The 20964-nt window shown below is 47.8% G+C and overlaps 2 protein-coding genes and 1 long non-coding RNA gene across 13 annotated transcripts in view; 1 reads left to right on the top strand and 2 right to left on the bottom strand.

Moving 5' to 3' along the window:
* Positions 1-20964, top strand: part of LOC118970647 (uncharacterized) — a 455888-nt gene that overhangs the window by 37336 nt on the left and 397588 nt on the right. The gene's annotated exons all lie outside the window — the stretch shown is intronic.
* Positions 3906-7193, bottom strand: CNPY2 (canopy FGF signaling regulator 2). 4 transcript variants are annotated; one of them, XM_037008967.2, is made up of 7 exons: positions 6599-7193; positions 6123-6421; positions 5931-6043; positions 5665-5780; positions 4641-4844; positions 4390-4537; positions 3906-4068 (listed from the first exon to the last, which is right to left on the bottom strand). In XM_037008967.2, exons 3-7 carry the CDS (start codon positions 6016-6018, stop codon positions 4025-4027), a joined length of 600 nt encoding a protein of 199 aa, XP_036864862.1. In that variant the 5' UTR covers positions 6019-6043; positions 6123-6421; positions 6599-7193; the 3' UTR covers positions 3906-4024. The 4 variants fall into 4 exon arrangements, with proteins under 4 accessions (XP_036864862.1, XP_017524094.1, XP_017524091.1 ...); XM_017668605.3 differs by lacking the exon at positions 6123-6421 and having other exon boundaries at positions 6909-7192; XM_017668602.3 differs by lacking the exon at positions 6123-6421 and having other exon boundaries at positions 6599-7185.
* On the bottom strand, positions 7440-20628 carry PAN2 (poly(A) specific ribonuclease subunit PAN2). 8 transcript variants are annotated; one of them, XM_073216592.1, is made up of 26 exons: positions 20326-20628; positions 20049-20212; positions 19378-19773; positions 16785-16954; positions 16552-16690; positions 16314-16391; positions 15686-15953; positions 14904-15246; positions 14603-14699; positions 13674-13793; positions 13338-13457; positions 12931-13059; positions 12606-12805; positions 12351-12499; positions 12122-12228; positions 11818-11916; positions 11627-11700; positions 11390-11537; positions 10956-11099; positions 10759-10818; positions 10446-10536; positions 9695-9852; positions 9453-9596; positions 9143-9322; positions 8926-9019; positions 7440-8643 (listed from the first exon to the last, which is right to left on the bottom strand). In XM_073216592.1, the coding sequence occupies exons 3-26, from the start codon at positions 19657-19659 to the stop codon at positions 8411-8413; spliced, it is 3627 nt and encodes a 1208-aa protein (XP_073072693.1). In that variant the 5' UTR covers positions 19660-19773; positions 20049-20212; positions 20326-20628; the 3' UTR covers positions 7440-8410. The 8 variants fall into 8 exon arrangements, with proteins under 8 accessions (XP_073072693.1, XP_073072691.1, XP_017524085.2 ...); XM_073216590.1 differs by lacking the exon at positions 20049-20212 and having other exon boundaries at positions 7440-8122; positions 8446-8643; positions 20423-20625; XM_017668596.3 differs by lacking the exon at positions 20049-20212 and having other exon boundaries at positions 7440-8122; positions 8446-8643; positions 16552-16672; positions 20423-20623.

The following is a 20964-nucleotide window of genomic DNA, read 5'->3' as shown; positions in this document are numbered from 1 at the left end:
TGTTAGAAGAAAAGGCCTAAGGACTTAGACCTAGGAGGACCCTTGGAAGCCAACGCCTTACTATACTATAATGGCAACTGAGCATTGCCAGCTCCTCTCACCCCCTGGGCAGGGTGTCCTGAAGAAAGTCTCTGGTCAATAACTTAGTGGCTATAGACATGACATCATGTGGACACAGGCTATAATACCAGAGTCAGCTGCTTGGTGGAGATGATTTGAGGTCACCAAAAGCCATGATATTATAGTTACTAATGGGCCCCAATATGTGGAGAAGGAAAGTAAATATCCACTCAGTATCCTGAATATATCCACAACCTGCTCTTTGTGGGCTGTCAATTCTGTATCTAGTGCTAGGAACTCCAAGTCGTACAAACTTCCCCTTAATATGAAAGCTTCCAGCGCAGTCCAGAGCCTCTGGTTCCTGGGCATTAGTCTCACATTACTCCAGTCACATAACCCCACACAGCCAACCTACCCCACATCTGTTCACAAGATAAGGAACTGCAGACAATCTCTCATCCAAAATCAGGCATTAGGTACCCTCCCTTTTTGTCACAGCATTCTGGTCAGCTCCGAAAGGGCCTCTAGTCCCCTTCCCCTACTTAGCTATCTTCTGTACACTCTTATTCTGTGCTTCCCAGAGACTATTAAGTTCCCAGAGGACTGAACTCCAGTGCTTAAGGTACTAAAGTGACCTTGCCACTGTTGACTCACTCCTGTGGGTAGACAAGACCTCAGGACCTTGCTGCCTCCCTGAGCCTATCATTGTTATTGACCCAAGGGCCAGAGGGGAACTGACCCAAAGATCAGGGAACCTTATCTACAAACCCCAAGCCCCAAGTGAATAGGGGTTTTATCTCCTCTGCAGTAACAACAAGGTTCAGAGGTCTCAGTACCATCTAAGCCAGGTTTAGATAGACCTGGTTTACAGCTTGGACTTGGAAAAAAAAAAAAAAGAGAAAACCACCATTTTCTTTCCCCAAGTTTCCTCATACCTGGCATTACACCTGTCAACCACTCCTCCTCTGGCTTGGGGATCAGATAGGTAGGTCTTAGGAAAGAACTTCATAAAGAGAAGCCAGTCAGTACCCCAGATGAGCACTGACCCCAGCTACCTCCTTGGGGCCTTCAAAGCTCTATTGATCAATACTTGCTCCCAATTTAGCATCTCACAAAGGATTTTCTCTTAACCCTAGAATAGTCTGTCCTGGTTTCTTTATTCTGGTTAATTATCCACAGAGACCAACCAGCAGACCAGAGGACTGAACCCCAGTGACCCAAAAGGCAGGAGGCAAGTCTCAGGATGAGACTATCAAGGGGACAATTATTGAGTAGTCATAAAGGTAGTCTGTTTTGAAGCTCTATGATTGGAGGGTGAGGAACAGTAATGCTGTATGCCTCTCGACTTGGAGCCTAGTATCATGAGCACTTTATGGACTTGTTTTGAAGTTGTTCATTCCTCACATCCACTACTGTAAGGTGAATGGGAAGACCCAGGGATCAAAGAGACTAAATAGTATCTTCTAGGAGCTGGCTTAGTCTCTTTCTGAAAGTGGACAGGACCTGGGAAGGTGAGAAGAAAGTTAAAAGGAGAAAAAATGGCATGAAGAAGGCAGCCAAGTGAGCTCTAGGTCCAAATATAACTAAGTGCCTGAGAATTGTAAGGAGCAAGGCAGAGAAGGCTGAGCATTGAGGTCATCTTGACCTTGGGATGACCTCTTTAAAATGGACACAGGCAATGGTGCCCCCTGGTGGCCAAGGACAAGTGGAAGATCGCAGCCTAAACTTGAAACAGTAAAACCAAACACCTGTATTTGATGAGTAAGAGCTAAAATTTACCTGGATACTATCTAAATGTGGTACATGCATTATCTCAACTAATCCTCACAACAACTCTGGGGGATGTAGGTAATGAGAGGAGGAAACCAAGGTTTAGATGTTTCCTGTTCAGAGCCAGTAAATGGCATTGCTAGAATTCAGACCTAGGTTGGCCTCACTCCAGAAGATGTGTTTTAACTTCTAAGCTGTGTTGTTTATTGACTATGAATTATCAGCTGCAACTCAAGAAAGGGATTATTGAGTCCTTGTTAACTGTCTTCTGGGCACTTGAGCTCAATGTGTTGTTGTATTTAAAAATATTTTAAGATAAGTAACTATAGTCGTAAAACCTTTGTACATCCATACTGATAAACTCATTTAGAAGGCATCTAAAGCTTAAGTATGCAAAGTTGAGTATATGGTCTTCTAAATACTAGGCTAAATTGTTATAGTGAGCCTCCAAAAGTATTTAGGTAAATTTATGGCTTCCTGTGGTAACCTCTGATAGGAATTAAGAGATGTGCAAAGTATATCCTCTTAACCTTTTGAAGATCAAGTCAAGGACAATAATGTTCACCCTTCAATGGCAGACTCTCCAGCTGGAGAGTTCTTGATAGCTGAATAGCTGTACCTTGACAAACTAGCATGCAGTGTATCACAAGTAATTTGTTACCAATTAACATTATATTTATTAAAATTTGTGAACAACTTGTTTTGTAAATTAAAACAGTTGCAAGTTCCCTATAAAAATATTCTCACACTTCTGAAAGCTTTCTGATGGAAAAGTAAAAAGTTTTTAGACATCAGGCAGGCAATGGACAGAATCCTGGGTATACTTACAGGGGTGTGAAGCATGTGAACATTATTCATGTGCATTACAGAAGAAAAAAAGGTTGGTAACAGCATGCCTGGAAAACTGATTTGACAGGATACAGCATTTCTTATGAGTGATGAGAGAAGGAATTAACACTAGATCCTGAGTTCAGTTGTGAACTCTACCAGGGTGCTTGTTCTGAGCTCGTTTCACATGTTAGATTTCGTAGGGATTTGTGTATTGTTTGACAAAGAAAGCTTTGTTAAACACATTCATTCTGTGTGCCAGGCTTAGTGCAAGGTATTAAGAGAAAAGACAAAATAGAGGTTACTTTACAGCTGTATAGATCAATTGAAACATTAGCTTATAGATCCAGTTTTGCCACTATATACAGAACTTCAAGACCTGTGGCATCTCTGGGTCTCAGCTTCTTCATCTGTAGAATGGGCAGAGGTTAATAGATGATCTCCAAGTTCCCTTTAGATTCTAAAATGCTTAATTTAAATGTTTATTCAGGTGTTCATTCCGAGGCATTCCTGGGACAGGAATGTTCCATTCCAAATCCTGAAACAGCCATACCTCTGGATCAAGGTGTGTCAAGAAGCTCCTCAAAGGTATCCTTTAGGTTTTCATCCCTATGCCCCAGTACAGAATCCTATGTACAGAAAATGAGGACAGACTTATGGTCCAGATTGACAATGGCTAGTGATGGAGATGAGAAAGGCATACTTCAATGTTACAGCTGGCATCAAACCTAAAAGCTCAGGCCAGCAAGCAAAGCCTTTAAGTAACGTTCCTTACCTCATCTTTTCCTATCTGATAAAGCCCTTTTCAGCTAACTTGATCACATCTATTTTCCCTTTCTGTCCACTCTTGCTGATCCCTGCATCTGGAAGGGCAGGGAGGGAAGAAAATGCATGTCCATTATTTCCTTCAAATCCAAGCTCTGTCTTCTTTCATCAGTATGGACAGGTTCTAGAATCCTATACTACCGTACACTTACTTATATTCTCTTGCTTATTCACAGATTCTCTTCTCTCCACAATTAAGACTCTAAACATACTGTATTGAATAGGCACTGAATAAGTGGTTATCTAATTTGTGAGTCCAGCAGAAGTCTCAGATGACAAAAGAATGAAAGCTTCAGGGTCCTCCTACCTTCATGCTACACCATTCCCAAAGCTCTTCCTTCCTTTCTTTTGTCTGGAATGCCCTATTTTCAAGCCTAATGTGAGGGCCAATTCTGGGCATGAAAAGACAACACAGTTCATACTTTTGGCTTCATAATTTTTCAGTTCATTTCAGTAAAAACATAATATAAAAGGCATTGCCACCCTCCTCCCCTCCTGGGGGTGGTCCATCAAGCCTGTCAGTCTGGGCCGCTCCAGTGGTTCATAGCTCATCATGCGATATGTGCAGGGCATGGTCACACAGATCTGCAAACAGCACATAACAGTCTGAAGGAAAACGCCATTCTCATACTGATAGATGCCACCATCAAGAAAATGCCCCAGAGCAAAATGGCACACACCAACCACTCTTCAGGGCATATGCCTTTAAATGACTAAACACTCCCACTATCCTCTCATCTGTATCTCAGGTGAGGGTGCCATAAATTCTGAAAGTTGAGTCCCTAGTCATGGGTAATAGGAACCAAGACTTAAGCTAATATCAGGAAATTGGGGGGTTTGGGGACACATAGGGAATGTGCCAGGCTCTACAGGGCTGTGAGGATAGGAGGTGTGGGGGTAGTTTACCTGTTCGCTTACTACAAAGTTTGTCTTTAATATTGTCAGCCTCTCGGGAAAAGAATTCAATGAGTTCATCCTCATGTTCCTCCACGATGCTCTCACACTGCCAACCCAAGGGAGAAATGAGAAGGCAGCAAGAAGAGGCCTTCTGCCCCTGCCCCAAAGATGAGGACAAGGACATTAGCTCAGCTTTCGACTTGGGGTCTCCAGTAACTCCCCTAAGTCCCAAGAACCAGCGACCTGCTCCCAAAGCTCACCGCAAACTTGAGGGTGCCACTGATGTCTGAATCAATTCGGATGCCTTGTAGGTCCAGTTCACTGGATTCTCCATTCCGGCCCACTACACGCACGTAGTTCTTGCGGTGGGTGGAAGGGTCAATCTGTTCCCCATACTCCTTCATCCGGTCACATACCTCCTCTAGTAGCTCTGTGAGGTGGGCCTCTGAGCGAGCATAAGGCACCTAGAAATGTCCTCAGCCTTGGGTCACACTCTTCTACCTCTGTACATCAGTAATTTATATTCTTAATTTTCCTCCCAATCTCAAGCAACCTATTCTAAAAAGCCCTAATTAAAAACAGTATGATTTACTCATATAGTTCTAAAGTGCTTTCAGATAGATCTTATTTTACCTCATTATACAATCTTAACAGTTGTCATCAGCTCCAAATTAGAGAGACCTCTCTGATAAACCCTACCCAATGGTTAACTCTTCCCTTTGAATTTTTGTAATTCTTATCAAGCTAAGGTAATGATTTTCTTTATATTAAATGAGAATAATACATGCCCTGACAGGATAGCATTAGAAAGATAGCATAGGCTTGGAGGACTAGTGTAAGCACTTCACCAACAACAAAACCTTAACTTTTCTTTATATACTGCTCACTAGGTACAGCTTTGTGTCCATGTGTGTTACACACTCAACTAAAATTTCCTAAATACGAAGATAAAACCTTCCATTTCTTTTTTGGATGAATGTTTTGTACATTATGCCATACTGCCATAGTAAAAATATGAGTCACGTGGACTACAGACGTGGAGAACGAGGCTGATCAGGGCTTCCTGTCTGCCAAGAATTCCTACAGCTGGATTAAGCATTAGGATTTGAATCCGGGAAGCAAATGCATAGGGTGTATGTCCCCAGCCTCTCATGAGACAGCCCAATCTTTTAGGCTGGGTTAATGTTTTCTTCATTTCTATTAAACCAAGGTCCATCGTAATTAGCTGAGTTCTCACTCAAAGTCAGAGCGGGCTACTTTATTTAGGGGAGCAGTAACTGTTACCTCCACCACTGACTGGCTGCCATCTGGATTGATTCGGAAAGAGCCCATCTGAATGGTCTTCTTGGGATCCACCTGGGCAATTTCCCACTCTAGTTCATCCACCAGAGCCCTGCAAGCTGGTGCAAGGGGAGGAAAGCAGGAAGGGGGAGAAAGGAATCAATCCAGGGATTTCCAATCATCCTTCTCCCAGGCCTTGGTCCTCATGCTTTACCAAGGCTCTGTCTTCCCCACCCACTTCCTCCCATGTCTTCACTTTGTGCCTTTACCTCCACAGTGTAGATCCTGGCTCCTTCCAGCCCAGACAGTTCCCAGCAGGGCCCCCAGAAGCAGAGCCAGCCAACCCCAGCCTTTCATCTTTAGCGTAATGGGGTTGCTCCACCTGGGTGTGGATTGGAGTAAAGCAGAGGTTAAAGTAGGCTCCATTTCTCTCCCCCACCGCCCCTCTTCCCAAGGCCTACAAACGCCGTAGTGTGACTCTGCCTCTACTTTCCAGGAAATGGCCAGCACACAATGGAATCCTCTGTTCTGGCGCGTAAGGACTCGATTCCCCGAGCGATGGGTGAGAGCGCGAGCTCACGGCTTGGGGCTCAGCCCTGACACTACGTCGCCAGCGGAGGGCCTAGACGCGTGAGTGGCGGCCGCCTACGGCTCACAGGAGTATGTGGCAGCTACGGACCGGAGGCTTGCGGTGCAGCAGGACGACAGGCAGAGGCGCTGCCGGAAGGAGGGCAGCTGAGGCGCAGAGGCAGCGAGATGGCTGGCGGCGATGAAAGTACTCGCTAACTAGGGCCTAGTCAGACCCAGCTCCCGAGATCACTGCGCCCCCCTCAGCCTACGAGCTCCTACTCGTGGGAACAGCCCCCGTCTCCGCGCCCCGTCATCGGCTTTGCCCCAGTCCATCCCCGACCCGCAACGCCACCCGCATCTCTCCCACCTCTGCTCCCAGGGCCGCCGCCGTGGCCCAGGCGCTGAAAACCGTCGGCCTCACTCGGACCCCGACCCAAGCACCCGGCTGCGGGGGAGCTGGGCTGCCGAGGCTCTCCAGAGCGCGCCGGCGCGTCCCACACCCTGGTGCCTCGGCGGCCGCCTGACTCGACTCCGCACTCTCAGCGGGCGCCCAAGTCGGGCACCGACGCGCAGCGGAGCAAGCCCGACGCGGAGAGCGACCCTGACCCGCCGCACCGAGGTCTCACGCGAACAGACATTTTAGGGCTGGCTCCCTGGCCGGGAGGACCCCAACTTGCGTGGTAAGTGGCTCCACGTGACCGCCGGGTCAGCCGCAGGACGGAGTCGGGTACGGGGCGCCGGGAGCGCGCGTGGCTGTCTGGGGACCTTCAGATAGAACGGCGCGCCTCCGGAGAGGTAGCAGCCGCGGTTGCAACGCGCAAGGAACTACACCTCCCAGGGAGCTCCGCAGCACCGCCGCTCCTTTGTTAGCCCTGCAGGTCTTTAAGGTGGCCTGGGGCCTGTAGTTCGTCAGCCTTCCTCAAGTTCCCTTTGACAGACAAGAAAACCGAACTGCGCGTTCTCAGAGAATCCCACTTTACGGTACTAGGCAGCCACAGCAAAGACCTAATATTGGACAGGAAAGACACAATTATACTCCTCCAATACCCTTAACTTTGGACTCCAGAGCTTTACCTTCATTTCCGGGTGGGAATTTGAAAGCCGCAGGGTTTATTCAGTTGTAATATAAAGCTAACACAAAGAGAGGAAAAGAGGGCTAAAATCAGAGAACCCCACACTCGCTGATCTCCAATGAGACAGACGACAGCCAAGGATATTTTTGTTTTTATTTTATAAAACATGCAGTTTAAAACAAATTTTGAAAAAATAACAAAAGTTGGGACAGGAAAGTGGATGGAAGACAGATGCTTCTCAGCTGTCAGCCAGAATGAAGCCAGCAGCCAAGCTTTGTCTAGGACCCAAAGGCCCTTTTGGCAGTGATGGTATTGGCAACACTGGTGTGCTAGGCCACCAAGACTCTACCTGCTGGTCTGACCAGGCATCCCTCCAGCATTCAGAGACTTGAGCTAAGTCTTGAGCTGTTATATCCTATCATTGTCCAGGACTTCAGTCTTTAACCAACTTAGGAACTGAGAATTCTGATTCCAGGGGCTTTTTACCTTGATATTAATTACCCAGGATATTTATTAAGGGAATACCAATTACTTTCCATCTGGGTTAATTCTAGACTCTGTTTCTGGCCCACTATTTTGCAAAGGATGAAAAAGGAATCTGGCTCCTAGACCTTTTGCAACAATTCTGCTGCATTCCAGTTCTATTAAGAGCACCATCTGTAGACCCTGAGCAGGTCCAATTCTGGAAGTGGACAGCATATAGCCAACCTGGGAAGCCATCCCCCAGTTCTGGGGCTGCAGAACACTGAAGGGAGAGGGAGTAGCTGTTGGGATATGGTGGGGTCAGAGCGCCAGCACTGAGGAGAAGACAGCTGCATCTGTCAGAGACAAAACCAATGGCACTGACTCTTAGGTGAACAGAAAAAGCACCTGGGATACTTATGAAGGAAAAATGCAAGAGAAAAGAGGTCATGGACCGGCCCTAGATATTTTAGAATTGGCAAGAGGAGGCTAGGACCAATGGATAATTTCAATAATATAATATGTTTCACTGAATGTTAGGAGGATTAAGTGCCTTGTCAACTGTTAAGTGCTTTACAAATGTAAACATCATCATCGTCATTATTAGGGTGGATATAATGCTCACATATGCAGTCAAAGCGCACTCAGGCCATTTTCCCTTGTCCCATCCCAGCCTTACTCTTGGGACTTGTCTGGCCCTCTGGCTCAGGCACCTTCCAGTCCATCTTTCGGCCCTTCTCATAAAGACCCTTGAGCACTTTGTGGAAGGACTCAGGTTCAGTGCCATTTTTGCTGAGTTCTAGATATTTTCGGTAGAGTTGAAGGGCTGTGCGGGCATCCTCAATACTGTCATGGGTCTCCCCTTGAATCTTCAGGTCTGTGGGAAGTAGAGATGGAATAATTTGGGACCTAGCAAAGGGAGGGAAGAACACATCCCCTACTCTCATCCCCAGCTTCCAATAAACAACAATAAAAAACCTGACTGCCCTTACAGGAAAGAGTCAAACACCATCCCTGGTGCAGTGAAGGGTACTGAAGCTAATTAAGTTCCCTAGTAACACTTACCACTAACTCAGGGTCTTCCTTATTACTCCTGGTCTATGCAACACTTTCTCCTACTCTTAATGAGAACAAGAGCCTACATGGCAGAGCAACTTACCCAGAAAGTACCAAGCAAGGAATCGTAGGGAAATCATTCGTTTTCGGGGCATGTGAAACAGATAGACCGTGTCAAGGACTTGGTCCTTGGGTACCTGACAGGAATAAAAGAGTGGAAGGCTGAGAGTGGGGGAACAAAGATTTCCCATTCCCCAAAAGCACAGTGTACCCCTGAGGGACCCATGTTCAAAGAACTCTGAGAAGAGCCCTGCTCGAACCATGAGGTTGATGACCCGGAAGTCCTTCTGCAGACCATGGCCCACAAACTTGACTCCAATGTCTATAAGAAAACGAAGCTTTAGGTAGGTAGACTTGAGAGTCGTGAGGTGCTTAGAGGAGATCTTGGCATCGAGATCTCCTGGCTTTATCCCTGAGTACTGAGTCAAGTAATCCACTACCTAGGGACAGAGAAAGGAAAAGCTGCTCAGGAAGTGAGGTGCAGAGTTGCCCCTACCTCTCCTTTGTGGGTTCCAGAGTGCTCTACATAGGCATGGGGTCTGTCTCACTTATACCTCCATAGCCCAATACCTGCTCCTGGGTAGAGATGTAGTCATCAATGAAGGGAATACCCTCATTAGGTCCCTGGCCCCGAACACATGTGATCCTTGCTACTGACATCTGGCTTGGTTTGATGGTAGACTTTGTGCCATCACTGCGTAACTCTGCTTCCTCCTATGTGAGAAGAGTTAATAAGGAAATCAGAGAAATGCTTAGGACTCTTAGTATCTCAAGAGTTATGTTCCAACACCCCACCTTTTGGTCTTAATTACCTCATTAAGGGTGACAAACTCAGCATCCAGGCCCACCAGGTCCCCAAGCTGTGGCATCTCATTCAGCATCAAAGGAATAAAGGTGGTATGTGTCTTCCGTTGCTTCCGTGCTAGAGAGGCTTCAGCCAGCAGGACACTTGCCTCAATGGGGTTCTTGACTGGAATAGAGAATCCAGAAGACAGATGGCTGGGGATGGGGAGTGTGGAGGGGAGGGGAGCCAAGGATGGCCGACCAGAGAGCAGATCTACACTGTGATCCCTCGATAATCAAAGCATGTAAGTAAGATCCTATCTGATGACTAGAATAGATAGAACAGGTCAAGTCACAAAAATTATCAAGAAACATGCTAAGAAAAAACAAAAGTCAATAGAAGGAAGAATAAGATTTTCATTTCACACTTTAGCTTAAAATATCAGAAAAATAAAGTTCCAGAGAAACTATGGCTTAAATGCACCAAAAAGGTACTTAAGGAGTTCATCTCCACAAAGAGATCTTTACTTGAGGATAAGAATGATTAGATTTAAAAGCATAACCTATGCCATTCGGATCAGCTCCCTCATCACCTCCTCCCTGCTACACCCTCAGTATCTCCAGCTTCTGAATGTTAAGGCCTGATAAGCAGGAATCTCTAGTATCCCTGGAAATATTGATACTGGTTACTGATCCTAATCACTGAGATTTTTTCCTAGATATCTTCTTGAAAACCAACCTAAACTGTGCATACTCTTAGGCCAACTCTGTACCACTTACTGTTCAGATTGTATTTGGAATTAAGATTCCTTTTGATGTAATAAAGGATAGCAGGCACTTTCCAGTTCATGTCAAACTGCACAGCTTCATGCTATGAAAGAAAAAGCACTTAATTGGCCTATGTATATGCCCTTTCTCCTCTTTCCCAAGGCAGACAGAAGACAGGACTCAGCTGCTATTTTTAGCCCTGCTAATGCATTTTATTCTTGAAGACCCATCCCTCTCTCCTGAATCTGCCTGGCATTCTCTAGGGCACTAAAGATGAGGATACCAGGGAAAGGGAGAAGGGGGAATGGTATGTATCATGACTAACCTTATCAATAGGTTCAATAAGAAAATCATTGAAGAGATACCACTGCTGGTGGGTAACACCCTGTGGAGAGATACAGAGAAAGGCTGATGCCAAGATGATGGCTGGGCCACTCTGGTTCAGACTCACGATACGGACAGATCAGAGACTCTATTGTAGCCACCTCCAGGAATGTCCCTGCCCTGTGTGACTCCACTCACCTCCTTGCACTGGTGGTAGGTCTCTCCAACTTTGATGTGAGCCACCAGGCTGCCCCCTGTGCGTGAGTCCAGGATGTGTACTACAGTAGCCATCAGGTCATACACATAGACACCATGCTGCTCCTCTGCCCTGGCTGGGCCCCACTGTGAGGGAGTACCAGGCTGCTAAGTTTAAGGGTAGGGAAGGAGGGAGAATGGGGACAGAGGACAGAGAGCTTGGGGTACAGGGATGGGAAGCCAGGGTGGGTTACCTCCATCCTCGCCCATCTATGACTTTCAACACTGAGTTACTCTGGGAAAGCCCTCAACTGGTAAATAGTAGGCCTTAATTTCCTTTCTTTTTCCTTTACTAAATTCCACCTTCCTCCTAGCTCTGCTTCTGCCCCAACCTTCTCTCCCTGATTACCCCACCCTCTTTCCAGTTTTTCAACAACCTGCATCTCATCCCCATCAGTCCAATTGCAAACATCCAGCCCTTTGCTCTTGCTCATCTTCATGCGAATGGAGAAAGGAAGCCAGACATTCTTCAACTCCTCAATGGAGGGACACATCAGCACGCCCTCTGGATGCCCTAGTTCCTTCCTACCAGAACAGGAAAATCAGAAATCTGTTCTGAGGAAATCTAGCCAGTGACAAGAGGAGCCAGTAAGCAGTTCCCGAGAAGTACCTACCAATCAGCCAGAGCAAATTCCTTGTTTGTAGAGGTTTCCCCACCACGTTGCTTCACTGCCATCTTGAAGGCAACCTGAACACAGAGGAGAAAATACCCAACTCCTCAAGAAAATCAATCACATATGGAGGTCAGCAGGAAGAGGAAACCAAAAATTACTCTTAAAGCCCTATTTCCAGTCCCAGTCCTTACTTCAGCCTGCATTCTCCAGAAGTCTGCTTCTTTCGAGCTGTTCACCTCACAGTTGATGACAAGGATATCTGGCAGATGGCGGATGTTGCGGGTCTGAATCTGAGAAGATAAATAAGGAATGGCAGAGAGCCTACAGGGAAAGAAACCTGTAAAGGACAGCAGAACCCAGATCTGTACACTCTCACTGGGGTCCTTCCCATTCCCTGGAGGCCCCTGGAGGCAGTGCTGACAGAGGAGCCCCAGATGAAGCCAGGGCAGAGTCCCCAGCATGGCAGGACTCAAGCCCAGTGCCACAGCCACTCACCGTGCGCTGGTACTTTTCACAGGTGTCACACCAGGCCTGTGTATTCTGCTCCAGGCAGATGCTTTGCTTCAGCACCTGAGCAAAGTCACAGCTCTTCCCGGTTTTATCTGAGGGGAAACTGGACGCTCACCCCAGATCCTCTGTTCCACCCATTGTTAGCCTCCAACACCCTCTCCTAGATGTCAAGGGAAGTCTGGGGGTGCCTTCCCAGCCCTGCCGCCGGATATACCATTGTTGCTGCCCTCAGGGTAGGAAAGCGTGAAGAGCAGGGTGGAGGAGGCCCGCACAGTCTCACTGCCACAGCGGCACAGGCTGCAGTTTTCCATCTCACAGCTGAACAGCTGCCTAATGACAGAGTCCCCCGAGGAGCAAAAGCTGCTAAGAGAAGGGAGGATGGTACATACACACTGAGAGTTAGGACATCTTTTTAATCACAGAGGGGTCTCTCAGGATAGCTTCACCTATTCCTGTCCGAGCTCCATACCTGCCACCAGCACCTCGATAAGCCTGGGGTACTTCCAGCTCCTGCATATCCTGATGCAGCTGAGTGAGAATGAAGCGATTCCACCTCTGAATGAGCCTGGCCAGATTGCCCTTGCCTGATGCCTCATCTGAGTCGGCCAGGATCAGACCGAGGGCTGAGGCCTCAGGAATGGTGCGGAACGCCCGAAGAAAATTACTGCCCTAGAATCCAGGAAGTGTGTTGGTGGAAAGGGGTTATTTTCTCTTTTGTGGCTGTTTGCACAGCAACATCCCTGCCTATGTCCATCTCTCGTCCCCTTTTATTAGCCAGGTCTCCAGGCACTGACCTGGCAAGGGTCACCACGGGAGAGGTCCAACATGTGGAAGAGGAAGCCCAGCTCACATGCCAGGCAGAACTCTTTCTGGCACAGGTGGCTCTGGATTAGACAGCGAACGGGCTCCAAGAAATACAGCACCTGGCAGGGAGAGCAGGAGAACTGCTGTAGGCAACTGGTGTGGGAGGAAGAGAGACAGGAAGGTTGAGAAAGCGAAGGAGAGAATGGTACAAAGGAGTCCACTGAAGAGTGGTGCTCACAGAGGAGCCTTGAAGGCTGTGGAATAAGAAAGAATGGCAGAGAAGGCCATGGTAAAGAGGGCTTGGTTAGAGAGATCTGGAGAAAGAGTAGGGATTGTGGGGCCACAGAGAAGAGGGAAGGCACTAGACCCATTCATGTAGAAGAAGACTCCCCCTTACCTGAATCATGCAATTACAGTAGGCATTGGGGATGTGGGGCTCTAATCCAGCAAACAGGGTCTTATTGTAGTGTTTGAAGTCAAAGTCCTCCAGCCCTAGCTTGGAGTATTTGATAGTCACCTGAAGCAGAAACAGTCTGAGCAAGATGAAGATATCCTCAGAGTCCCCTAAATCTTCACAGTAGCCACATCCTTCCCCAGAACCTCCCTCTTGAGTCCAGGGTGGTAGATGAAGGCTTCTCAACTGAGTTCTTCAGTTCTTTCTTATGTGACAACCCTCTTCCCAGGGAACTTCTCCTCATATCCCAGGGGGCTCCCTCCTTGGTACCCCCAGCACCTTGCGGTATTTCTTGGAGACCATGTGGAGATGTGGCTCCTCTTCACGCCCTATGAGTGACTCAGTGACCTGGCTGAAGCTGTCAAATTCACTCTCTGACTCTTTGAGTCGGTAAGGAATCTAGAATTTTTAAAAAGAGGTAACATTATTGGAGTCTTAATCAGGTTTTGTTTTTGCCTACCTTTATCCTAACAGTGAAAAACAGTCACCAAGCCTGAACCTTCTGATTTCATGAGATTTTCAGCATCCACTGATTCCTTTTTATTCCCACTGCCATTACCTTACCTCACCACAGCTGGACAACTGTTAAGGCTTGCATGCTGGACTCCCACATTCGCTCTGTCCAGCATATCGCTACCAACTAACCTCCCAGATGCCCCATTCAGTGCACCCTTCTTCCATTACACACTAGTATTTAAGGCTGCACAACCAGATTGGAGCCAGGCTGGGTAATCTCTGTCCCCATCACAAGTACGTTTTGCAGTCATGTTTCTTGAGCCCTTTACTAACACATCTCTCATCTTGCTTATGCCCCCATTACTATCTGCTGACCTGTCTCCCACCTTCCCAGTCAGTATCCGCTTCTTTCAGTATGCCTTCCCTGACCACTCTAGTCCAAAAGGACACTTTCCCTCCAAATAGCCCTGGCACTGAATGCTTATATCACTCTTTCATCCTTTAACAACAGAACAGAAATACCTTTTGTTATGGCCTTACTTTCGCCAATGAAACACTGAACTTCTTAAAAGCAAGGACCTCATCATCCATGTCTCTGAATCCTCCCTAACACCCAGTATAGTGCCTTCAGTTCAGTAGGCTTCAAGAAGCCTTTACTGACTGACTAAAAACAAAGACCGCTGTGAAAGAACAAGCCAGGAGAGTGGCCAGTGCGCTGGGGTGGAGGCTGACCCTCTCCACTTTGAACAAACCTGATTGCGCAGCTTGGTGCGGGGGTTGGGCGCATAGCCAATGAAGCCCACCTTCTTCATGGTGCGCAGAATCTCCGCGTCTACAGGGGGTGCTCGCCTATAAGTAGGATATATGGCTCTAGGGCATGAGGGTTGTGTATCTGCCCATCTAATTCCCAATCCCCACCAGGCCAGAGCAAAGGAAAACACTGAAGGTAAACAAAAACCGGGAAAGAAGGGGAATCATCACAGGGCTTGTGAGATTCCTGGTAATCTTGGTCCTTTCTCCCCCACTCCCTTTGGCCCACATAGTAGGTACAACCTGGGCGCCGGAGAGGAGTTGGCAGCAGGCCAGTCAGAGAGCAGTGTATCAGTGGTGAGTGGAACGGGGACGAGGGAAAGAGGCAGCAAGTCCTGGCTCCAGTCCAGAGGCGACAGTGAGTCCACGACACAGGGCAAAGCAAACTCGGTCTCTCGGGAGTAGGGGTTGAAGGAAGGCTCAGGGGAATCAGTCCAGAGGTGCACACAGCCCTCAGAATCCCCAAAGGCCAAGGCCTGCTTGCTGGCTGATACATCAAACGTCATGAGCAGAGGCCCCACAGGATTCACATGGAAGATGTCCGCTGGGTTAGCCAGGCCTGTGGGCTCACAAAACTGGCACTGCCCTAGGAAAGAGAAGGAAGCCTGCTGAGCCCTGGAAGTCGAAGGGGAGCCATCCTTTAAGGTTCTTTTCACAGGTGTCACACCAGGCCTGTGTATTCTGCTCCTACCCTCATTCCCTTGGTATCAAGGAAAAATGGGCCCCAAACCCATGCCTACAGATAGGACACCTGTTGCCTTCCCATAGACCACAGGGAGGCTGCCACCCAGCAACACAGTTCTAAAGTTGTTTTGTCCCCTCTACCTTTATCTATTTCTGTGTTCTTTACACTCAGGGAGAAAACAGCAGCTCTAATCTCCTACCAAACTTAGGTGAGACTCTGAGGCCTCACTGAAAGGTTACTTTCCTCCCCAACAAAGTAGCTCCTGGGAGGGTACTCCTTCTGGGCCTAATTCCCCTTCACATATCAGCCCCTCCTGCCCCTTCCTGTACCCTCTGCATACCTGACTGGGAGATGATAGCAAGACGAGAAGTATATGTGGGTATGAAGCGCAAGAAGGCAGGATCCACATGCACCTGAAGTGGGGTGATGGCACGCATCATGCGCAGATCATACACCTTGAGGAAACGGTCACAGGCCAGGCCAGTGAGGCGGCTCGAGAAGCCACAGGCAGCCAGCAGGTTGCCATGCACATCAAAATCCGAGAGACTCCCTGAGAAAGCATCAAACTCATGCTCCACCTTAAAGGTACGGAGGTCTCGCAGGGAAACCTGAAGAGAAAGGCTGGTTACTTGCCAAGGCTGTTCTGTCAGGAAGAGAACCTATCACCTCCCTAACCCTATGGAGCCCCTACCACAAGAACTAAGGCTCTAGATTAAGGCAAACAGAGAAATCAAGAGCTGGAAGGGACCCCAAGGAGGACTTTTCACCCTTTTGCCTCTAAGGTACTTAGTTATGACAGAAACCATCAGGTTGAGAGGTCATCTCATAGTATAATACAGCTAAGTAGGAACAGATTCATTCTTCCCATCCCTCCAACTACAGCCCCAGAATTGAAGGGAAGGCAGAGCCCAATCCCCTATCTGGTGACACAGGGCCCTGTGGTGGGAGGAAAAGTGGAACTTGGCCACCTTGCCAGATGTGTGGCCACAGAAGAAGAAGCGATTTGTCTGCCTCATGACAGTGACTCCAGGAGTCTCGACTGCATACTGGGGAAGGAAGTGGGAGAAAATACTTGGAGCCACTCTCCCCACAGACCAAAGGGCAGAAGGGTCACACACACATCTCAAGCACTTTCCCAGCCCAGGTATATCCTGAACCCAGTAACACTCAGGCCCTGCCTGGGTCTTTCCTGCCCCAGGCTTGTACCTTCTGAGTCTCCTGGACAGTGTTAAGGTCAATTTCCAAAATGTGGCTCTGCAGCCCAGCAACAAGCAGAGTGCTGCTCTTGGTTAGCAGGAGACTGTGCATGTCCTCACTGTCCTCCAGCCTGTGCGGGCGGGAAAGGCTAAGAAGCCGGGATCTTGAGAGCTTCCCATCCTTCAACCTTCCCACTGTATGAGAGACCCTCCTTCCCAGTACAAAGCTGAGAAGCCACTTACAGGTAGTCAAACATAATGAGGCCCCCACGGGCCATATACTTGAGGTTGTTCTTGGTGAGAAAAAGGATACCATTCTCCAGGCTCTGTATCTGCCGAATATCATCACTGCCATTGACCTGAAAGGATGAGTAACGCTCCAAAGCTGGGCCAAAAAACGAAGTGGCATGGCCCTGTAGAGGACAGAAAGCCGAGAAACACCCTGAACAGGGGGCCCAGGCCACCCCAGATCCAGGGCATAGCTGGGTGCTGCTCAGCTTTTCTTCGCTGCCTGGCCTTTCTGGCTAGCAGTGACAAAGGCACAAGGCTGGGGACAAACCTTAGAAACAAAGGCATTGATGGTACCATCTAACATCTGTTTAATGTTTCACAAAGTACTTTGTAGACTTTACTTCATTTTACCCTCACAATGACCCTGCTGAACAAGGTATGGTTCAGTTGGTTAGAACAGTGTTCAGAAGGTCAGGGATGTGGGTCCAACCCTCCACTGGCCGACTGCCTTGCTTATGTTCCACAGTCAAGTCTTAATCTCTACCAGCCATTTGGGAGATGTGAACAGTTGGTCACAGGTTGGAACAGAGAGAATGTGAAACCGATTCCACCCTTGGCTGCTATGATGTCATTTACTCCTGGTTTCTCTCCTGACTCTTAGCTCATACCTTCTCCTTATATGCTCTACTTCTGACCACTCTTGAAACACGGCTATTCCCAGCCCACTATCTTCTCACTCTACTTGTCTTCCTAGTTCTCTTATCTACTCTCAAAGTTTTAACCATCCATCTTAAAGCTGATAAATCCTAATTTCCTTCCATAGCCCAGACCACTGCCTTAAGCTTCAGATTTATACAACCAAATACATCTCCTTAGCTGTCTCGAGGACCTCAAATTCATTTCATCCTAAATTAAATTCGTTTCTACCCTATTTCTTCTGAACTGTGTCCCATGTGATAACATGAGCTAGCCAGTAGACTGTCACTACTAACCAACTTGTCTTGTTTACTTACTGAATGTTGCCCACATCTGTTCCCACACGTACCTATTCGTAGTGCTTCACTCAGGCCTTCTTATTTACATACACTGCTACAGCAGCCTACACTGCTCCCACTGAGTTCTGCCCCATCCCCCAAAGTCCAACTCTATACTGCTACCTCAGCACTCCACCTAAGGTGTGAATCAGACCTCGTCATTCTGGATAAAAAGTTTCTGGGACCTGAAAGATCAAATCCAAACTCTTTTAATGAAGCATATGAGATTTTCTAGAATGTTCTTTCCAAATGTCTGCATGGCTCCTACCTTTCCTTCCAGAGGACTTAGAATGGACATCCCGGCCTGCATCCAGGTCTCTATTCAAATGTGACTTTATCAGAGACCTTTTCTGACCAACTATCTCAAACTGCAACAACTCCCACTCTTCATTATCTCAACCTCCTTGCTCCACTTTATTTTTCCTAAGGATAAGCAACATTTGTTAGACTATAAATGTACTTCTATTGCCTTTTTAAATGCTTATTCCAAACCTAAACCCCAGAGAAAGGTCTGACACCTAGTAGGTGCTCAAAAAAAAACTTGTTGAATGAAGAAATGTTTAACTCTTCAGCTTTATTTTCCAGCACAAAAAACCGATTGCTTATGGTCCACGCACTCTGCAATCACCATGCTGAGTAATATCTCAGAAATCTTTTGTTTATTCTATTGCTTTTGCCAAGACAGAATTTTCCCCTTTTCACTGACTCCTACTCACCTCTCAAGACTCAGTTCAGATGTCATTTCCTTTTGGAGGCCCTCTGAGCCTCCTCTATGCTCACCAGCACCCAGTATATATTGCCACACTGGCACTTAGTAGTTGTTATCCTAAATCCATAACTAATACATAAAACAGTTTAGTATCTTCTAAAGTACTATGAAATTATCTGTTCATGTCTTATTTTTTCTCACCTGTAAACTCCTTGAAGGCAAGGATTACATTTTATAGCTTTATTCCCTGGACCTAGCATAGCAGTAGACACTGCCTACTGAGATGCATGCATGACCAAAAAATTCATTTCTACTGAAAAAAAAATTCATGCTCTGTAGAAGGTAAATTAGTAAAGCATGGATAGTGTGTTATTTCTTACAAAATCTTTGGGCTCTCTACCATACTGGCAATATGGATATACATTAAAAAAAATTAACATTGGTAATTGCTCAGATTAAAAATCAGCCAGAAAAGACAAAATGAGTCCATGTAAGATATGCAGAAACATGCATTATATATTCTATAATTATAAAAATGGAAAAAAGAGGAGGGGCATTAAGAGACTGGATTTGGATGGCTATAGACTGACAGGTATAGTTATCAAGATCAATAAAAGCATGGAATGAGCAAATTGTGGTGGAAGTGGGATGTCTTCTGAAAAAGAATACCTGTGTGTAACTCCTCCCTGGATTCTGTAACTCTTCTTTCTCACTCCACTCCCCTCCCCTCCTTTTGGCTTGACTGAGAGACCATGCTAACTCTCATCACCTCAATTCAGTTCTGGCTCCCTGCAAAGTGACTGTCCAGATAAAAGACTTCCAGTATCTCTTTTCAGCCCTTGCAAAGGGGTACAGCTCTTACCCTATGGCATCCCACCCACAGCATCTCCTCGTGCAAGTCAAAGTGGGAGACGGAGACAGGCACACCCACTTCAGCCACCACACTGTGCAATTCAGAGTAGACACCTTCCATTATGTGTACTGACTCCTGGCCGGGAAGAGCCTCCAAGGCCATTCCCTCTGGGTCCAGCTCCACATTCTGTAGCAGACTTTGGTTCAGATGGGCATCCAGGACAGGGTTGAGGGCAGAATGCATGGCTGGGGCATACTCCGCTAGTCCAGGGTCCAGACCTTCGAAGTTCATGATGATGATGGCAGCAGATTAGACCTGTTTCACACCCTCCCTTGCGACAGCTCCTTCACAGATACCTGACCTTTAATAGGACAGCACCAGTGGGCCTAGAATGGGCATCCTGACCTGCAAAGGGAAAGAGGTAGCTGAGTCAGGGGTAGGCACTGATACTTGTATTTAGTGTGTTCTAGGTTATGTGCGCAGGAGGGATTTGAGGCAGACAGATGTGAGAATGATAAGCAGGGGATGAAATAGGCAGGAAAGGGATGGGCAGGGAGGTTGAGATGGGAGAAGTGTTGTTCTTTGCTTTGCTCCTCCAGGCCCTCAGTAAGCCCCACCGCCCCACCATCTACCCTAATCCTTGGCTTCCCTTTCACCTCCCTTCAAGCCTGCTCACTTGCCTGGTTCACTCTAGAACCATCTGTGGACAGAGCAGCAACTACGGGGTAGGTAAAGAGGGCTAAGATGCTTTTTTTCCAGAATCAGGGGTGGGTGTGGGGGGTTGAGAGTTGAGAACAAGACAAGTCAGTTTCCCAGAATCCTCTGCCGCGTTACCCAAGATTCTCTAGGGGGAAAACGAGAAAGGTCAGTTATCCACAATTGGGGCAGGGATAGGGGGATGTGATGGAAATGAATAGTTACCCAGAATTCTCCTGGGGAACCAGAGAAATCAATTACCCATAATTCGGCGGCGGCGGCGGCGGCGGCGGGAAGGGGAGGAATTAAGCAGGGGTCAGATGTGTTCCTGGGATGCTTACGGGGATTGGGTCATTACCAAGATTTCTCCATGGCGGATATTTTGCAGCGCGTGGAATTAAAACGAGTAGGGGGAGAGCAAGCGCCGTCAGCTCCGCGGGAAATTCCAATTTCCCCAAATCTTCCCCGCGCCTCTCGCTCAACCTAACTCTCCGGCGTCAAGGAGGACGGGCTGCGCGCCGGCGCTCCCAACCAGGAAGGGCCTGTGCTCACCGGCCAATCCGAGGGAGCCAGGTCGGCGGCTCCGCGGGGATGCTGGAGACGCAGGGGCTGGGCCACGGCCGCGCGATGGTGCGCGACGCCGAGCGCGCTCCGCCCCGCTGTTCGTACAGACCTGGGCGCCGACCTTGGGAGCGGCGCTGCTTTCTGAGCCCTTCTTTGGGCAAGATTAGAGAGCCCAGTTTAGGAACAGTTTAGGAAACGAACCTTCATGCACCCTACAAACTTTAGGAGCCTGCATTAGACGCCCCCACCCACCCACCCACGGGGAAGCGCTGGGAACCGCCCGCTGGGTATTCCCAGCGTGGCCCAGTCCATCCCCTCTCCGCAGTGCCATTGTGA

The sequence above is a fragment of the Manis javanica genome, chromosome 11, assembly GCF_040802235.1.
Source record: "Manis javanica isolate MJ-LG chromosome 11, MJ_LKY, whole genome shotgun sequence".
NCBI classification, from domain to species: domain Eukaryota; kingdom Metazoa; phylum Chordata; class Mammalia; order Pholidota; family Manidae; genus Manis; species Manis javanica.
Note: the sequence above shows the minus strand (reverse complement) of the source record. Positions and strands in the feature narration are given on the sequence as shown.